Source organism: Dipteris shenzhenensis, chromosome 2 (assembly GCF_047967505.1).
Source record: "Dipteris shenzhenensis isolate YYH24624 ecotype China chromosome 2, Dip_SZ_1.0, whole genome shotgun sequence".
Classification (NCBI taxonomy): domain Eukaryota; kingdom Viridiplantae; phylum Streptophyta; class Polypodiopsida; order Gleicheniales; family Dipteridaceae; genus Dipteris; species Dipteris shenzhenensis.
In genome coordinates this window covers 18761366-18777403 of record NC_141597.1, presented here as the reverse complement: position 1 = coordinate 18777403, position 16038 = coordinate 18761366, and the positions used below count along the sequence as shown (strand labels likewise).

The 16038-nt window shown below is 44.1% G+C and overlaps 1 protein-coding gene across 1 annotated transcript; it reads right to left on the bottom strand.

The window, feature by feature from the left end:
* Positions 1–2616: 2616 nt before the first annotated feature.
* Positions 2617–4540, bottom strand: LOC147904428 (UDP-glycosyltransferase 85A1-like). Its single transcript, XM_087394331.1, has 2 exons — positions 3977–4540; positions 2617–3893 (listed from the first exon to the last, which is right to left on the bottom strand). Exons 1-2 carry the CDS (start codon positions 4500–4502, stop codon positions 2965–2967), a joined length of 1455 nt encoding a protein of 484 aa, XP_087250457.1. The 5' UTR covers positions 4503–4540; the 3' UTR covers positions 2617–2964.
* Between the last annotated feature and the right edge of the window lie 11498 nt (positions 4541–16038).

Below are 16038 nucleotides of genomic sequence, written 5' to 3'. Positions count from 1 at the left end.
CTACTCTGTTACTCGTAGACAATGTTTCATGAAGAAAATCATCCATATCAATGCAAATCATCCATTTTTGGAGAAAACCTCAAGTTCTATAGTCTATTGTGAGCAGCATCTATTCCTTTGAAAAATTGTCCCTATCCTTGGTCATAGCATCTGATTAGGAGTGGGGTGACTTCTTCTGTGTGAGGAATCAACCAAAATATTGAGAGTTGTTGCTGTTCGTTAAGAAGTCACCGATTTTATGGGTTCTTGACTAACTTGAAATTAAGAAACAAACTTGAAGTTCTTGGATGCTAAGAGGACACATGGGTGCTCAAGGCTTTGTAGTTGTGGACCCGTGTCCATTAAGAGGATGGCAATGATGGGACCATCTTCTCTGACATTCTGAGGGGGAGGGGGAGGGGGAGGAAAGAAGAGGAGAGGGAGAGAGGAAGGCAAAGGGAAAGGGAAGAGGGAGAGGGAAGGGGAGGGAGAAAAGAGAGGGAGAGGGGAAGGGACGAGGAAGAGAGAGGGAGAGGAAGAGAAAGGGGAGGGGGAGGGGATGGGGAGAAGGAGATCCTCCTTTGACTTATGGGAGGGGTGAACCCTAGAAGAATTCAAGTTTCCCCCTCTCCTTCCTCTCCCTCTCCCTCCCTATAATTCAAACTTTTCACTCTCCCTCCCCCCTCTTCCTTCCCTAGAATTCAAACTTCCCACTCCTCTCCCCTCTCTTCACTCCCCCTGCCTATAACCCCTCTATTGGAGTTGAGATACGTTGCCGTAGAATACGTAATCACCTTGGTAGCGGATATGGCAATGGAAACTCCGAAGGGGATATCCAGTGAATCTGAAAGTAAAGTGAAGCTTATCCTTGAACTACTATCCCCCACAAACTTCAAGGGTGTCTAATACTTCATGGGACGTTCATAATGAAGTACAATAAGCTAGCATGACAAACGACTACTAGTCTTGTTGCTTCCTCTCTTGAGTCCTCTCTCTTCTGCTCTAATCCTCTACCATGCTACTGGATGTTGTTATTTTCTATTTTGCTTTGCAAATCTCTTTTTCTTATGGTCAGGCTATTTCAAGTCAACCAGTTCATTGGCTTGGAGTTAATGTGATTCTCCAAAACTAGCCTGGTGATTTTTCACATACTATATTTTGTTATATTTAAGGGTCCATTGGGGTTCAGGTCAACTAGCAGGCTATCTTGGAGTTAATGAACTATCCTAAACCATCCAAGGCAAAAAATACAACAAGGCTCTTAGTTAAGGAAGTGTAGGTCATTGGGCTAATCTTTCTCAATCTAGAGTTACATAATTAGCCCTACTACCAATTTCAGGGCAAATTTATAAAATTTGAGGCTCTAGTTATTAACCCATATGTGTTTTTGCAAAGAGAAACAAACCTCCTTGCATTATCGAAGTGTCCAATGTGCAGGCAACTTAAGGATGGGCTTGTTAAAGCAACGATAGGTATAGAACTTAACTAGAAAGATGTGCTACTTGTTGGTAAAGCAAGACTAACAATAGTTTAGATATTATTTCAATGAAGGACAACATTATTAGAGTTGGGTTAGAGCCTAAACTCCTAACAAGACAAGAATCTTGTTTTTCAAATTAACATTATACAGGCTTAGCTTTGTTTAGCATGTAGATAGCCTGTTTAATTTTATTAGTCCTTGTTGCCCAAGAGGCCTTTGGGAGTAGCATGCAATCTCCACTTTTTTATACTTCACATGTAGTTCTTTTGATACTTCACATAGATATGAATCTACCCTTTACTCACCACAAGAAAAAAAGTTGAAAGTCAAAGTTGAAGAAAGCTAGATCCCTACACTCATGGAAGTATGTTTAACCAGTTGTTGCCTTACACCTCATGTATGGGGCTTTGGAAGTGAGTTGAAATTTTCCTATTTAATGTTAACGAATGTTGCAAAACACGATGCACATGGAGATTTGAAAGTGAATTCATATTGTATATGGCCTTACAAATGCAAATGTCTAAACCACTTAGAAAAGGTTACCATTTTCCCTTAATTTTCCTAGACGTAAGGTGATTGATGAAACTTGAAAGCTTGTGACCAATATTGAGTGATCTTGGCCAGCAATGGATTCATAAATCGTTTGGTAGATTGACATACACGAAGCTTTTAAGGATAGGAATACATTACAGTCCAAGTGGCATCGAACAAGTAATGTAGGTTGTGATGAAAAGGATTTTCCCCCCCTCAAGCACACTCACCCATGGCCAATTACATCAAGGTTCTTCTTTCTCTTGATTAGAGAGATAAAGAAACCAGAGTGCTTTTAAATATGTATTCTTTCTCTTTTTCTATTCTCCTTTTCTTCTCAAGCCATTGATCTCTACCTTTGCAAGCTTCCCATTTCAAATGCACAAACTTTTATACATTTGGCTTGCTAGGGAGCTTGTTGTAGTTGTAGGGGTGGAAGCATGTTCACTTGCTCAAAATAACATGTCCATGGATAATGCTAACAAACAACTTTTGCTTAGCACATGTTCACTTTGTCTCAAAAGGTGCCAAATTTTAAACTAAGAAATTACAATCAATGTGACCCTCTTTTCAAAATTTGATGAGCTAGGTAGTTACAACCCACTCTCCAAATTTTCTAGTTTTGGCCGACACTTTGAAGATGTGCAGATTTCAAGGACAGTAGCACATCAAAGTCCAAAGTGGCATTGAAAAAAGTATGTAGGCCGTGTTGGAAAGGCTTTTTTTTTTGTTTTGTCCACACACCCATGGCCAAGTGCGAGATCTCCATGAGATGTCTAGTGGGTGTAAGTGCCTCACAAACCAAAGCCGGCTCTCAAAACAAAACAAAAACAAGAATGCTTTGCCAGCTTCTAAGTATACTACTATAGGTAGCTAATAATAGGCTTGTTGATCTAACAACTTAGAACGTGCCACATGGTTTCGAAGGATTTTAGAGTTTCATAGAACGCTCTAGTGCTGGTCAAGTAACTAGCTCAGGTGGGCAAACGCCCAAACTGCCTAACAATGGCGTCGATGCTGGTGTGGGAGGAACCTCCGAGTTCTAGGCTTCTAAGTGCAGAGTCCTTGAGATGGCTGGCTTGGAGGCTAAGGCCATTGAAGAGCAAAGACTTGATCACCCTCTCTACCTCCCCCCTTCTCACCACCCCATCCTCTCCTGCCTCAAACCTCAGTCCTGCCTTCCACTCGTCCACTACATACTTCGCATCCATGAATTGATCAGCAAAATACGGCCAACACAGCATCGGAACCCCCCTCCCAATTGCCTCCATCGTCGAATTCCATCCGCAGTGAGTCAAGAACCCGCCCACAGATGAATGCGAGAGCACTCGCAGTTGTGGCGCCCATTTCACTACTTGCCCCCGCTCCTTTGTCCTCTCCAAAAATCCCTCGGACATGGCGCTTCCTGCCGCAGTTCCCTCCACCAAATCTGGTCGGAATGCCCACAGAAACCTCACTTTGCTCGCCTCCAGTCCACTCAGCACCTCCTCGAATTGTACCTTGGATAGCAGCGTGAGGCTTCCAAATGAGATGTAGAGGACCGATTGTGGTGGTTGGCGCCCCAGCCACTGCAAACAGGCGTCGTCTTCCCTCCACAGGCTAGTGCTGCTTTCATCCACGAGTTCTTCAAGCAGCGGACCGACCCCATACACGGGCAAGTTCGAGTGCTCACGCAGGGCCTCAAAGGCAGGACGCTCTAGATCCTCAAAGCTGTTCACCACCAGGGCATGGGCTTTCTCGCACGCTATCCTGACTTGACGGACGGCGAAAGGGTACATGTAAGCATTATCATCTACGACATGCTTGAAATCGGGCAGGTCTCCGATGCGCAAAGGGGGAAGACCAGGAAGGCCGTCCTGAAAGAGATCTGCGCGCCTGTTTCGCTCGAGGAGGGCGTTGACAGCTGAAAGGGCAAAGAAGGCTAGCTAATCATAAACAGGTTCGTGAGCTGATTGAGGATCTGAGATACAGAGGAGCAAAACTTACCGTCTTTCACAGAAACGTGCCCGGAGAACAAGTAGAAATCAAACAGGCTCAGGCTACAGCTGGAAGAAAACAGACCGATTCTTGGAATGTTAAACTTATCGGCCACCTTCTGTGTCGCACTTGATATAAAGACATCAGAGATCAAGCATGTCACAGGAGGCCCTTCTTTCATCAAACGCTCCACCAAATCCTCGAGATCGTCGGAGAGGCCTTCTGTCGCCTTGGCAAAATCCTCGAATGAGATTCTGAACTCGCTAGCCATGTCCAGCCCAGCGATGGGGATGTGGGCTCTCCGGATGTCCAGGCGCGGTTTGGTGTTTTGGACCATCAGGTTCTCCTCGGCCACGGCCGGTTGTTGCAGCTGCGTCTGGCATTCCAGGATGCGGTGGTGGATTGGATCCACGTTAACGAAAGTGATAATGAAGCCATGGGAAGCCAGGGTTTTGCAGAAGCGCATGAGAGGGTTGATATGGCCTTGGGCGGGGAGGGGGATGGCGATGGCGTGTGGTTTGGAGGGGGCAGCCATGGTTCTATGTACTGAGTACTCAGGGAAGAACTTGTAGAGGAGCTTTGCAGAGAGACAACGAACCAGCTACTGGCTTCCCTTTTGACTTATTGGAAACCTACTGTACTACTGTTGATTCAATGAACGTAAATTCAACGAACGTACTAACATGATTCAACCTTATATCATTAGCCTACAGCTAGGAGTTGCGGTTGCGATCAACATGTCCGCAACTCTTATTTGACAATCGTTTCTCCGATCGCAAATTCCTCTCGAATGTCACACATGAAAACGAACTTTCTCATTATGCAGCTACTCTTGGCACACAAGAGCAGCTCACCTCGAGCTTCCTTTGGGATCGCTCGAAGGAGACGCCAGAAGTTTTACAGCAATGATTGAGAGATCACCACGGAGATCAGATTCGGCCCATTTCAGAACTCTTGTTGCGTCTCCAGGAGTTTTGGTCAATACGCTAAGGACTAGACTCGAATGGGGTGAAGATAACTCAGCAAAGCTCCAGGTCACGTCGTTCGCTACGGCCAGCTGGCCGCCTAAAATGGCAAAGTATATACAACAAATTGCTCAGCATGAATTGGAAGAAGCGTCAACAGTTCTCGATTCCAACCAACGGCAATCAGGTGCGGCTGCGATTGACGGACAAAAGTCCGGCGATACTTCTGTCGGTAGCAAGACAATTCTGTCTGCCACGTCAGAAATCTCGGGATTTGTTTGGACCATTGGCAAGGAGGGTATGGTTGCCAAGCTCGGGGATTTGCCATGCGATTAAACCCATTTTCAGAATAGAAATCTGGTTGGCCCTTTGAGGTGAGTAAATTTCGTCACCTGACCCACCGCTTTTCTCACATCCCTCGGGGCCCTCCACTTTTAAAAATGGCTCGTGGTCGCCCATTGTAGAGTCGAAAAGCACCCGACCAATAGCTCACGGTCGTGTGCCGCTCAACATTGGTCGAGGCACTTTCTTCCCGAGAAAGGCCTCCCTCAACCCATTCCCCTATACAAAAGGCTCGAGATGGCAGCCTCTTCATCTCAATAACACCTTGGGTAGTGACAAGTCCGTGGGGGATAAAAGCAAATCTATCCATTCTTCCAAATAGGCGGGTAGATCACAATCCAGTTCCTTCACTAATATAAATGTTAAGGGCTCCTTTGGATACTGGTATAGTTGAGTACATCACCCCGTCAGATGATTAGCTCGCCACGTTCCTCCTATCTGAGGGTGACTAGTTGAAATCTTTGTACTATATGTTCCAACTAGCTTGCCATGTCTTTCCTATCTAAAGGTGGATAGTTGGAACATTTGTACTATATGTTCGAGTTGGAAACACTCCTCATGCACATGATTCCTGCATTATTAATCTCTATATATATTGTCTCATACTTAGGAAATGAAGATCGACAATGATTTGACAAAGCTCCCAAATGTCCCAGACTATGCCACATTTAATAACTGTCCAAAACATGGTAAGTGTGGATACATACTAAGACTACTCTTGTAGCTAAGCATGTGCATGTAGACCCACATAGCTTTCATATTATAGTGGACAAAATATAGTACATGGGAAATCACCTAAATTTTATATGCTAGCCTAGGCATCGGTTAACTTGAGCCAGCCCAAGAAATCAAGTATGGGCACGAAGAAAACATTAATAAGACACAGCCCATTCAAAATATATTGTTGTTCTTGGTTTAAAACAATCACATTAACTCGAAGCGAGTTGATGATAAATCAACTATGTGTTGGGATATCTCAAGGTGTATGCCTCAGGCACACCTTATGTTTCTATGTGTGAGTGCTAGAGGCACAGTTAGGTGCCCACAAGCACAGTTAGGTGGTGGAAAAGCCACATAGGATGATTGAGTGAATCTAGGAGCAGATTGAGGAGATGATTGTGGAGCTTTGAGGTCATCAGTGATGTCAGTGACCTTGTATGAGGTGCCTACTTAAGGACCTCTTTCTTCTTCATTCTATATGCAAGTATTCTGATTTTGTGTCCACTCTACTATTTCCTTTCAGTGTTCCAACATGGTATCAGAGCCATTTGATCCCCCTTGAGCCCATTTTTGCCACATCATCATCATCTTCTTCTTCTTCTTCTTCACCATCTCTCCCTCTTCTTCCAAAAATTTGCTTGAGCTTGTTCTCCTCTGATTCTCACCCATTTCCCACGCCCTTTCTGCTGGAGATCCCTCTTGTTGGGGCGAGTCTCTGGCTGGAAGGAATTGAAGAATAAAACGCACTGCTGGTCGCCATTGCACGAAAATCGTCGATTCTTCTTCCTGCAAGTTCTCTGCGCCTGCTCTGTCTTTGTCTAATTCCTTCCAGGGCAAGCTTCTCCATACCTAGAGCTACCTTGTGCTGAAATCTGAGCAGCAATGGCTGCATATTGAAGGAGAAAACAGAGAAAAACCAGTCGACTTTGTTCAAGAAGGTGAAGGCGACCTGACGCATATTTTCGCCTCTTCTTCCCAGAGGATCTACTATGGTATACCAGCTTTCTTTTGCCTCAGAAAGCCCCCTTTCTTTTGCTTTGAAGAGTGTGATATGAGCCCTCCAAGTTCAGCTCTCTAGTTTTGACAGTTTTGACATACTTTTGAAAATGATGCTACATAAAATGCTACTCTAGCATTTCTGGTCTTTTGAAGTTTTCAATAACTTCACTACAAGTGTTGCTTCAGTTTTGTTTTGACTTGCTAGACCTGGTTGTGATTGGAAAGTGTTTATTTCATCCACTCCTATGAAGCATGCAAAAGTAGCATCATTGTTTGAAAACTAGTCACTACTATTTGCTACATCAAGTGCCTATACTTTGGAAGTATTTCAGTTCTTTTTGCCTTGTAAGAGAGATAGACACTGCCCAATATCTGGGTTAGACCCTCTCATGGCTACTTTATATAATCTTGAGAAGTTCAATGGAAAGGGCTTCCATACATGGCAAATGAAGGTAAAATTTGCATTGATGCGGGAGAACTTATGGGGACTTGTCAAACCTACTCCTACCGCTTCTTCTATGGCCTCAAATGCTGGAGAATCTTCAGCTCCGACACGACCGGCAAGGGATCCAGCAAGAGAAGAAAAAGCATATGGTATAATTGCTTTAGCTTTGGGTGATGATTACATACATCATATATCTGACTTGGAGTCTCCATCGGAAGCATGGCAGAAGCTAGATTTGATTTTTGGTGCAAGCTCTCACATATCTAAACTATCACTTAAAATCTCTTTCTTTGAATTAAAGATGGCAAGTGATACTACTTTAGCTGCTCATGTCAACTATATGCGGAGTCTTATGACTCAGTTAGCTTCTATCAACTCTCCTATCACCCCTGATGATGCTATGGCAGTACTACTTAAGAGTATGCCTGAAAGTTTTGATCACATTGTTAGCACTTTGAAGAATCTTCCCAATCCAAACCTTGAAGGCATTATCTCAGCTCTCCAAGAAGAAGAAAGACATATGGAGCTAAGGAAAGGCAATGACACTGCTTATGTTATGAAATTCCAGAAGGGCAAGTATTCTCCTTGCAATCACTGTGGAAAGACAAATCACCTTTCAAAGGACTGCTTCAAAGTTAATCCATGCAAGCACTGTGGCAAAAACAACCATAGTGAGAAGTTTTGCAGAGACAAAGCAAAGACAGAAAATGCAAATCTACTTACAGTGAATTTGCCTCCACAAGATGAGGCATCCCATGAAGATTATGCATTTTAAATCATCTCTATGTATGCTCCAGATCTCTCTTTTTATGTCAAGGTACTCAGCCTGGATAGTCCTCCAAAATGAATGAAATAAACTATTGTGTTTTGTGTGTTTTGTAAACACCTCTGGTCACCTTATGATGTAGGCCGTGTGTATGTTTTGTTCCATGGTACCTCCTACAGACATTGTGTGCATGTACATGTAGGGGAGATAACCATTGGAAGGTCTGTTTGTATCCCTTTCTATTTACCTTACACCCAAGGGAACCCTTGCTAGCATGAGAACCTAGCCATAGATTAATCCTTGACCACCATGAGATGGCATGAGAAACTATGAGACTAGATGTATCCATGACATAGCCTGAGGCATTTTCTTGAGGGGGGGTTTGTTGGGATATCTCAAGGTGTATGCCTCAGGCACACCTTATGTTTCTATGTGTGAGTGCTAGAGGCACAGTTAGGTGCCCACAAGCACAGTTAGGTGGTGGAAAAGCCACATAGGATGATTGAGTGAATCTAGGAGCAGATTGAGGAGATGATTGTGGAGCTTTGAGGTCATCAGTGATGTCAGTGACCTTGTATGAGGTGCCTACTTAAGGACCTCTTTCTTCTTCATTCTATATGCAAGTATTCTGATTTTGTGTCCACTCTACTCTTTCCTTTCAGTGTTCCAACACTATGGGCACACATTAAACGATAACAAAACACATCACATTCAAAATATATCGCCAAGCTGGCTTAGGACAGTTACATTAACTCTAAGACAACATGGTGATTCATGCTAGCCTGTTGCTTAACTTGAACCCCAGTGGGAAATTTTACCACTTTGGGCTGCTAAGAACATTCATGGTACATGGAAAATCAACACATGATTTAGGAGAATCATATTAACTCCAAGTTAGTTCGTTGTTTGACCTAAAATAGACAACTTAGGTGGAAGGACTTTGGAAAGTCTTTTCACAAAAAAGGATTTGCAAAACAAAACACAACAGGACAACATCGCGGGCAAAAACTGAAGATAGAGGGCTAAAACAGACGATGTAACAAGACTAGTAGCAGCCTATCCCATGTGTCCCATGTAGTGATAAACACCCTTGGGGTGATAGGATAAGCTTCACTTTGTTTTAATCAATGGGGATCCCATTTAGAGTTTCCATTGCCATAGCCTATCCCCACAATGATTATGTATTCTATGGATCTCTGGCCTAGCAAAGGGTGACATATAAAGGCCTTCTCTACCAATGTGTCTTCTGTGTTGGAGAAGTGGACACTTCATCAGAAACTGTCTCAGTAGAGGCCCCCATCATTGCCATTCTCTTGGTAGACATGGGTGTGTAACTACTGAGCCTCGGGCGCCCCTTGTGTCCCCTCAACCTTAGAGGAATTTGAGTATATTCCCTAGTTTCAAGTCGATCAAGAACCCATAAATCGACACCTTCTTTAGGAAGAAGAACAAGTCTCAGTACCTTGGCTGATTTCTCACAAAGAACAATTTGCCCCACTACGAGTCAAATGATTTGACCAAACCCATAAATCAAAGTCAATCAAGAAACCATAAATCGGCAACTTCTTCAAGAACAACACCAACTTTCAGGATCTTGGCTAATTTCTCACAAAGAACAAGTTGCCCCACTACAAGTCAAATCATTTGACTAAAGACATGGACAATTTCCAAGAAACAGACACGTGCTCACTAGATTGCTACATGAACTTGATGTTTTCTCCAAAAATAGATGATTTGCTTTAGTATGGACGAGTTTCTTCAAGAAACATCATCCGTAAGTTAGAGAACAGACAAATATTGCACAGTAGAGACAAAGCATCACATTGCACATGAGAAGCACATTGCCTTTTGTGAAAAGTAGCTTGCTTTTTGGGTAAAAGTACCTCAATTGGAAAGAAAGAAAGGAAGGCTGGAATTCGAGGAAAGTGCTTTTTAGGAAAAGAAACCAAACTTGGTGTACTCATTAAATGAGGGCGGCACATTGGGGTCAAAGCTGAGGCACGAGAGGGCGAGGGGTCGAGGCAGCATCACAGGTTAAGGTGTGAGAGGGCTTGTTGAGGGGTGAGGCATGGGAGGGTGGGGGAACACAGTGTGGGTGGTCAGGGTCACAAGCAAGCACGAGGGCAAGGGGTGAGGGAGGACGTAAAGAGAGAAGAGGGGAGGGGAGTAGGAGGAGGAGGGGGAGGGAAGAGGGAGGGGGATTACATGGATGAGGTGGAAGTTGGGAGCTCAAGAGGACAAGATATAAGTTGGTGGGGCTTGTGAGAATAAGGTTTAGGGAAGAGTGTTGAAAGTTTTACAAGGGCAGTGGAAAAAGAGATGAATTGTGAGATAAACTCACATTCCACCTATATTTTTTCCCTTACTATCCCCTTTTGTACCTCTTTCTTCATATTCAGCCCCAACCTCACCCTCTTTCCCATACCCTCATATTCAGCCCCATCCTCTTCTCCCTTCCTAACCTCGTTTCCCTTTTGCAGTCCTCTCCCATCCTTGCACATTCAGCCCCTCATCTCACTCATCCCATGCACTTTTGCTTCCCCTCCTCTTCTCAACTCCTCATGTTCATCCCCGTTGATATGTCCCAATCCAAACCCCCTTCCCCTTTCCCATCCTCTCTCATCAGCTCATATTTTGCCTCACCCCCATCATTTTTCCTCCTCTCCCATCCCCTTATCCTTGCCAAGGGAAAGATAGATGGGGTTGTTCAGATGAGGGGATGGGAAGAGGAGGAGGAGGTGGGATGGGAAAGAGGGTGGGAAGGATGCAGGTAAATATGAACAGATGGGAGACAGCAGTAAGGAGGAGTGTATGGGATGGAAAAGGGTGGTATGGGAGCGATGGGAAAGGAAAGTGGATGGGATGGAAAAGAGAGAAGGCAAACCAGATGTGAAAGGACAAATGGGATGGGAAGGGGAGTGGATGGATGGGAAAGGGGAAATGATGGGGCTGAATATGAGGGGATGGGAAGGGGGAGTGGATGGATGGGAAAGAAGATGGAAAGGAGAAGGGGAAAGGGAAAGGGGTTGGAAAGGGAAATAAGGATGGGGCTGAATATGAGGGGATGGGAAGAAGTTATAGGTAGATGGGAAGAGAGGGGAAAAGAGGATAAAGGAGATGAGAAAAAGATATAGGTAGATGGCAAAGATATAGATGAGGCTTGAAAGAGGGTATGGGAAGAGAGGGGGAAAGAGGGTAAAGGAGATGAGAAAGAGATAAAGATAGACTGGAAAAGAGATACACGAAGAGGAGGGCAAAGGATAGGATTGAGGGGATAAGGGGATGGCAAAGGATGCAAAGGATAAGGGGGTGGAAGAGTGGTTAAAATGAGAAATGGAAAAAGGTTGGAAGGGGAAAGAGGAGTGGGGCTGAATATGAGAGGATGAGAAGAGGGATGGAGAGGATGGGAAGGATGGGAAGTATGAAGGAATGGGACAGGAGGGGAAAGGATGGGATGAGGGGATAGGGCTAAATATGAGGGGATAGGAGAGGATGGGAAAGGGGAAGGGGTTGTGAAGGGGAAATAGGGATGGGTTGAATATGAGTTGATGGGAATAGTACGGGAAAAGATGGGGGCAAAGAGGATAGGGATGAGAAAGAAGTTGAGTGTGTGTGAGGGTGGGATAGAGAGCACACAGGAAATAGGTGTGAGGCAGTAGAAGGGGATGCGAAAAGTAAGGATGGGAAGGAAAAGAGTATAAAGGAAATGAGAAAGAGGGTAAAAGTCGATAGGGAATGGAAGGGATGGATAAGGGGAGGAGAGAAAGGTATAGGATTCATGATGGGATATGGATATGGAAAAGTCCAAAGCAGGAATGAGCAAAGATAAAATGGGCTAAATAGGGGAAGGATGGGATGGGTTGAATTGAGAGAAAGACAAGAAGGGTGTAGGATGGGAGATAGGGGTGACAAAATATGAAGAGGGGAGAGGAGAAGAGTGGAGATGAGGAGAGAGGGCATAGCTAGAGAGCACACCACAAATGACTAACTGTACACTAGATTTAGTTGAAAACATAGAATGTATACAAACCCTTTTAGGGTTAGGGCATCTAACCCTTTCCTTTTTAGCACTCTATATGTGTTAGTGCCATGTACATATGATCACATGATGTTGAGCATGGTTTCTCAACACCTTCCTTCAAGCTCAACATCATGAAGCCTTCCCTCAAGATGATGATTCTGAGGAATCGAAGAAGGACTAAGCTTTACATTCCATCACACCCCTTTAATGCGAATGCCCTTCCTCTGCGTCAAACCAAGAGCTTGTCAGTGCTTCTCAAAAAGCTCTTTACCGAGTGGTTTGGTAAAGATGTCTGCAACATTCTCTTTGCTATCAGAATGCTGCAGTGTGATGTCACCAAGTAACACTCTTTCTCTGATGAAATGCTCTCTGACATCAACGTGCTTTGTCTTGGAGTGATATACTGGATTCTTGGCCAATGCTTGAGCCAAATGATTATCACAGTATATTGTTGTTGGCATTGATTCATCAAAGTAATATGTTTCTAACAATAGTCTTTTGAGACATATAGCCTCACATGCAGCTGTAGTGAGTGCCCTATATTCTGCTTTTGTTGAAGACAAAGAAACAGTTGGCTATTTGTTTGACAACCTTGGATGACTTCCTCTGTATTCTATTCCAAACTTTCTTGTACCTTTGATGTATCTCAAGACTCTTTTGGCTAGAGCTGATGGAGCTAAAGGAGGGAGCCAGAGGAGGTAAGGTAAATATAGAGCCCGGGGAGTGGAAAAGAAGGTGAGGGCAATGATGTAGGGAGAGAAGTTGTTGAAGCTACGCAGAAATGCAAGGAGGTGGAAGGCAGTAGCTTGAGAAGCTGTGGAGGAAGGAGGGTCTCCAGCTCGTGGATGGGAAGCCTTAGTTCAATCCATGAAGCTCCGACATTAGTAGATAAGAGTAGCATGACCCATCTACTACTAGTTCAAGCTTTGGCATTAGTAGGTGTGAGTAGCATGACCCATCTACTATTGGTTAAAAACCACGATGCTTTGGCATTAGTAGACATGAGTAGCATGACCCATCTACGACAATGGGAAGCATCAGTTCAATCCATGAAGCTCTGGATTTAGTAGAAATGAGTAGCATGACCAATCTACAATGGGTTAATGAACATGAAGCTCCAGCATTGGTAAATGATCAGCATGGATTACATGAGGGAGTAGCGACCAAAAAGCCATTGGAAGATTCTATGAAAAGGAAATCAGGGGTCCCAAAAGTCCGCCATGCATGTCCTTGAATGTTCGTATATGATGTGTGTGAAAATTGCGAACTCAGAGGTACATGCATATGACTTGCTTGGCCCTTCATCCATTTTGAATACGATCTTGTGGTGGACATTAAGATTTCTTTCTTCAAGTGTTGGGTGATGTTCCGAAACGTCCCGTAACAAAATGATCAAGAGCCAGAAGTAGTGGATTGAGGTGACCATCACTGGTGGATCAAGGAGTTCCTCATACTTGTTAATGTAGTCCTTCTTTTGCATTATAAGGTTGTAAGTAGTGCCAACGGGAGGAAAGTTGAAGTGGGGGAAATTGTAGATGGCATTGGAATCATTCTCCCACAATTCCCAAAAAAGAAACCACTTCCATCGGCATGGCATTGACATATAGGTTGGATGAATGCAGCGAGAGCAGTAGGCATTATAATAGTTGTGCCAAGATTCCTACTTCTTCAAAAATGGCACTCTCTAGAGAAGCTGGACTCTTGTGGCCGCATCAATAGTAGGTGGTTGGTATCCACCTCTTTCTTCGAGCCTATGCATGGCGTCCCATTTGTGGAACATCCACTCAATGAAAGCTATGAGTTCCTGGAATTCAATAATGTAGACGGGGCTTTGAGGTCAAAGCTTTACAACTTGCCCTTCCACGTGCTAAGATTTGTCATGTCCTCAAAAGGTCTGCACTTATGGAGGACTCAATACCACTTAAGATCATTTTTTGGTATATCTTCTACATGATCCTTGCCATCCATTGGGAAGTGGTCCCTGGCTCTATAGAAGGCTATTGCTTGGGGAGATCCTCTAGAGGAGGCACAAATGCAGGCCACAATATATGATGGATCTAATCAGAAGTAAGGTCATTAGGAGTGCATTGTACTAGTTCCATAGAAGCACCTTAGTGTGTGGTGGTGGATGACTCTAAGGAAGAGGGCTGTGTAGAGGGGGTAGAAGTGGTGAGGTTAGGGAAGTTAAGATCAGTATTAAGAGGGGAGGCAATGAGGCGGCTGAAATTATCTTGTGGGTGGGGGAGCTAAGAAGTGTCAGGGTGGGGGGTGGAGTTAAAGATTGCTATGGCCATATTAACTTCCTCTTCAAAAAGTGTACGAGGGTAAGCGACATGCTTGATCTCAAAATGGCTAAATCCTTCATCTCGAGCATGCACTGCACAGCTTCTAGGACTTTATTATAGAGCTACATAAAATCAGCGGGAGGTATTGCACCACTTCGGGGGCCAAAATATAGTTGTAAGTTTTTTGGGCTTCCTCTTGGCTGCATTCATGTAGCCACCCAAGGCCTTCGGCCATGAAAGGGAGGGTGCATGCCTAGGGACTAGAGGTCTTGCTAAGCTTAGATAGTTCCAAAATTTCTATGTCAATGGGAGAAAAGGAGGATTGTAGGAGACACTTGCATCAACTATAAAAATTTGAGGATTATAGGGTGCAAGGGGAAGTGTCGGATATCATGGTACTCTTCAAATCTAAGGTCACCACCATTGGAAAAGGCCATTACTAGGATGGGGTGTGCATGGATAGAGTGGTGGTAGCTGACATCAAAAATGTAAGTGGGGGGAAGGGAATTAATGAGATCTAGGTGGCACTGAATGGAGGAAATCCTAAGGATGTTAAAAAGAAAGTGGAAGGTGTCTTCCACTACGTGGGGTTCTAGGGCATGAGTGTTGAAGTCAGAAAATGCTTCAAGAACCTAGTCGTACTCCACCTCCATCTAGCTATCCATCTCGATTTCTTTGGTAGGCTAGATCATACAATTGATTGTACCTCTCAAGTTACTCGTGATTAGAGGCATGCATAGCTTCAATCTAGTGGTGCATTGCCTTTTGGGTCTTCTCTGCATGCTGTCGATATTGCTCGAGGGCTTACTTGGCCTCTCCCATCTATATGAACAGTGTATCATCCTTGGCAATCTCCATCAAGAATTCTTTTTCAAGTGTCTCATTTCGTTCCTATAGTGCTCTGGCCAACTCTCTCGCTTTTTGTTCTATCTCTTACAAGGTGTCACCCATGGCTTGTAATGTAAGTTGACAATGCAGCCTCGAGCTATCTAGATCTTTTTAATGGGCTAACTTATCCATGGAAAATCTCATGTTCAGCCCTTGATTAGCAAAATATGTCCACCCCAACATTGGTACTCCTACCAGTAGTCCCTCCAGGGTCAAATTCCAACCCACGTGCATCAGCAAACCCCCCATCGTTAGACGCAATAGCACCTACAGAATGACGTGAAGCAGACACATTCTTGCCATTAGGAAATAAGACTCCATGTGGCCTCTTCGTGATGTCCAACCAAACCACCCACAGTAGTAGCTGCTCATTTGTTGCCTCAAGCACCAAGGCCAGCTCTTCAAACTATTTTGCTGTTAGGACTACCGTGGTACCAAAGGAGACATATAAAACCAAGCCAGGTGTTGGATTGTCAAGCCACTTCATGCATTTTCAATCTTCATCCTAGAGCATCATTTGCATTCTATCTTTGGTATCCATTGGTACACTCAAGAAAGATCTTGAGAGCTCCGGGCAAATGGTATAGACCTAATGCAATTTTCTCATAGCTATCATGGTTTCATTCTCAAGCTCATTGAA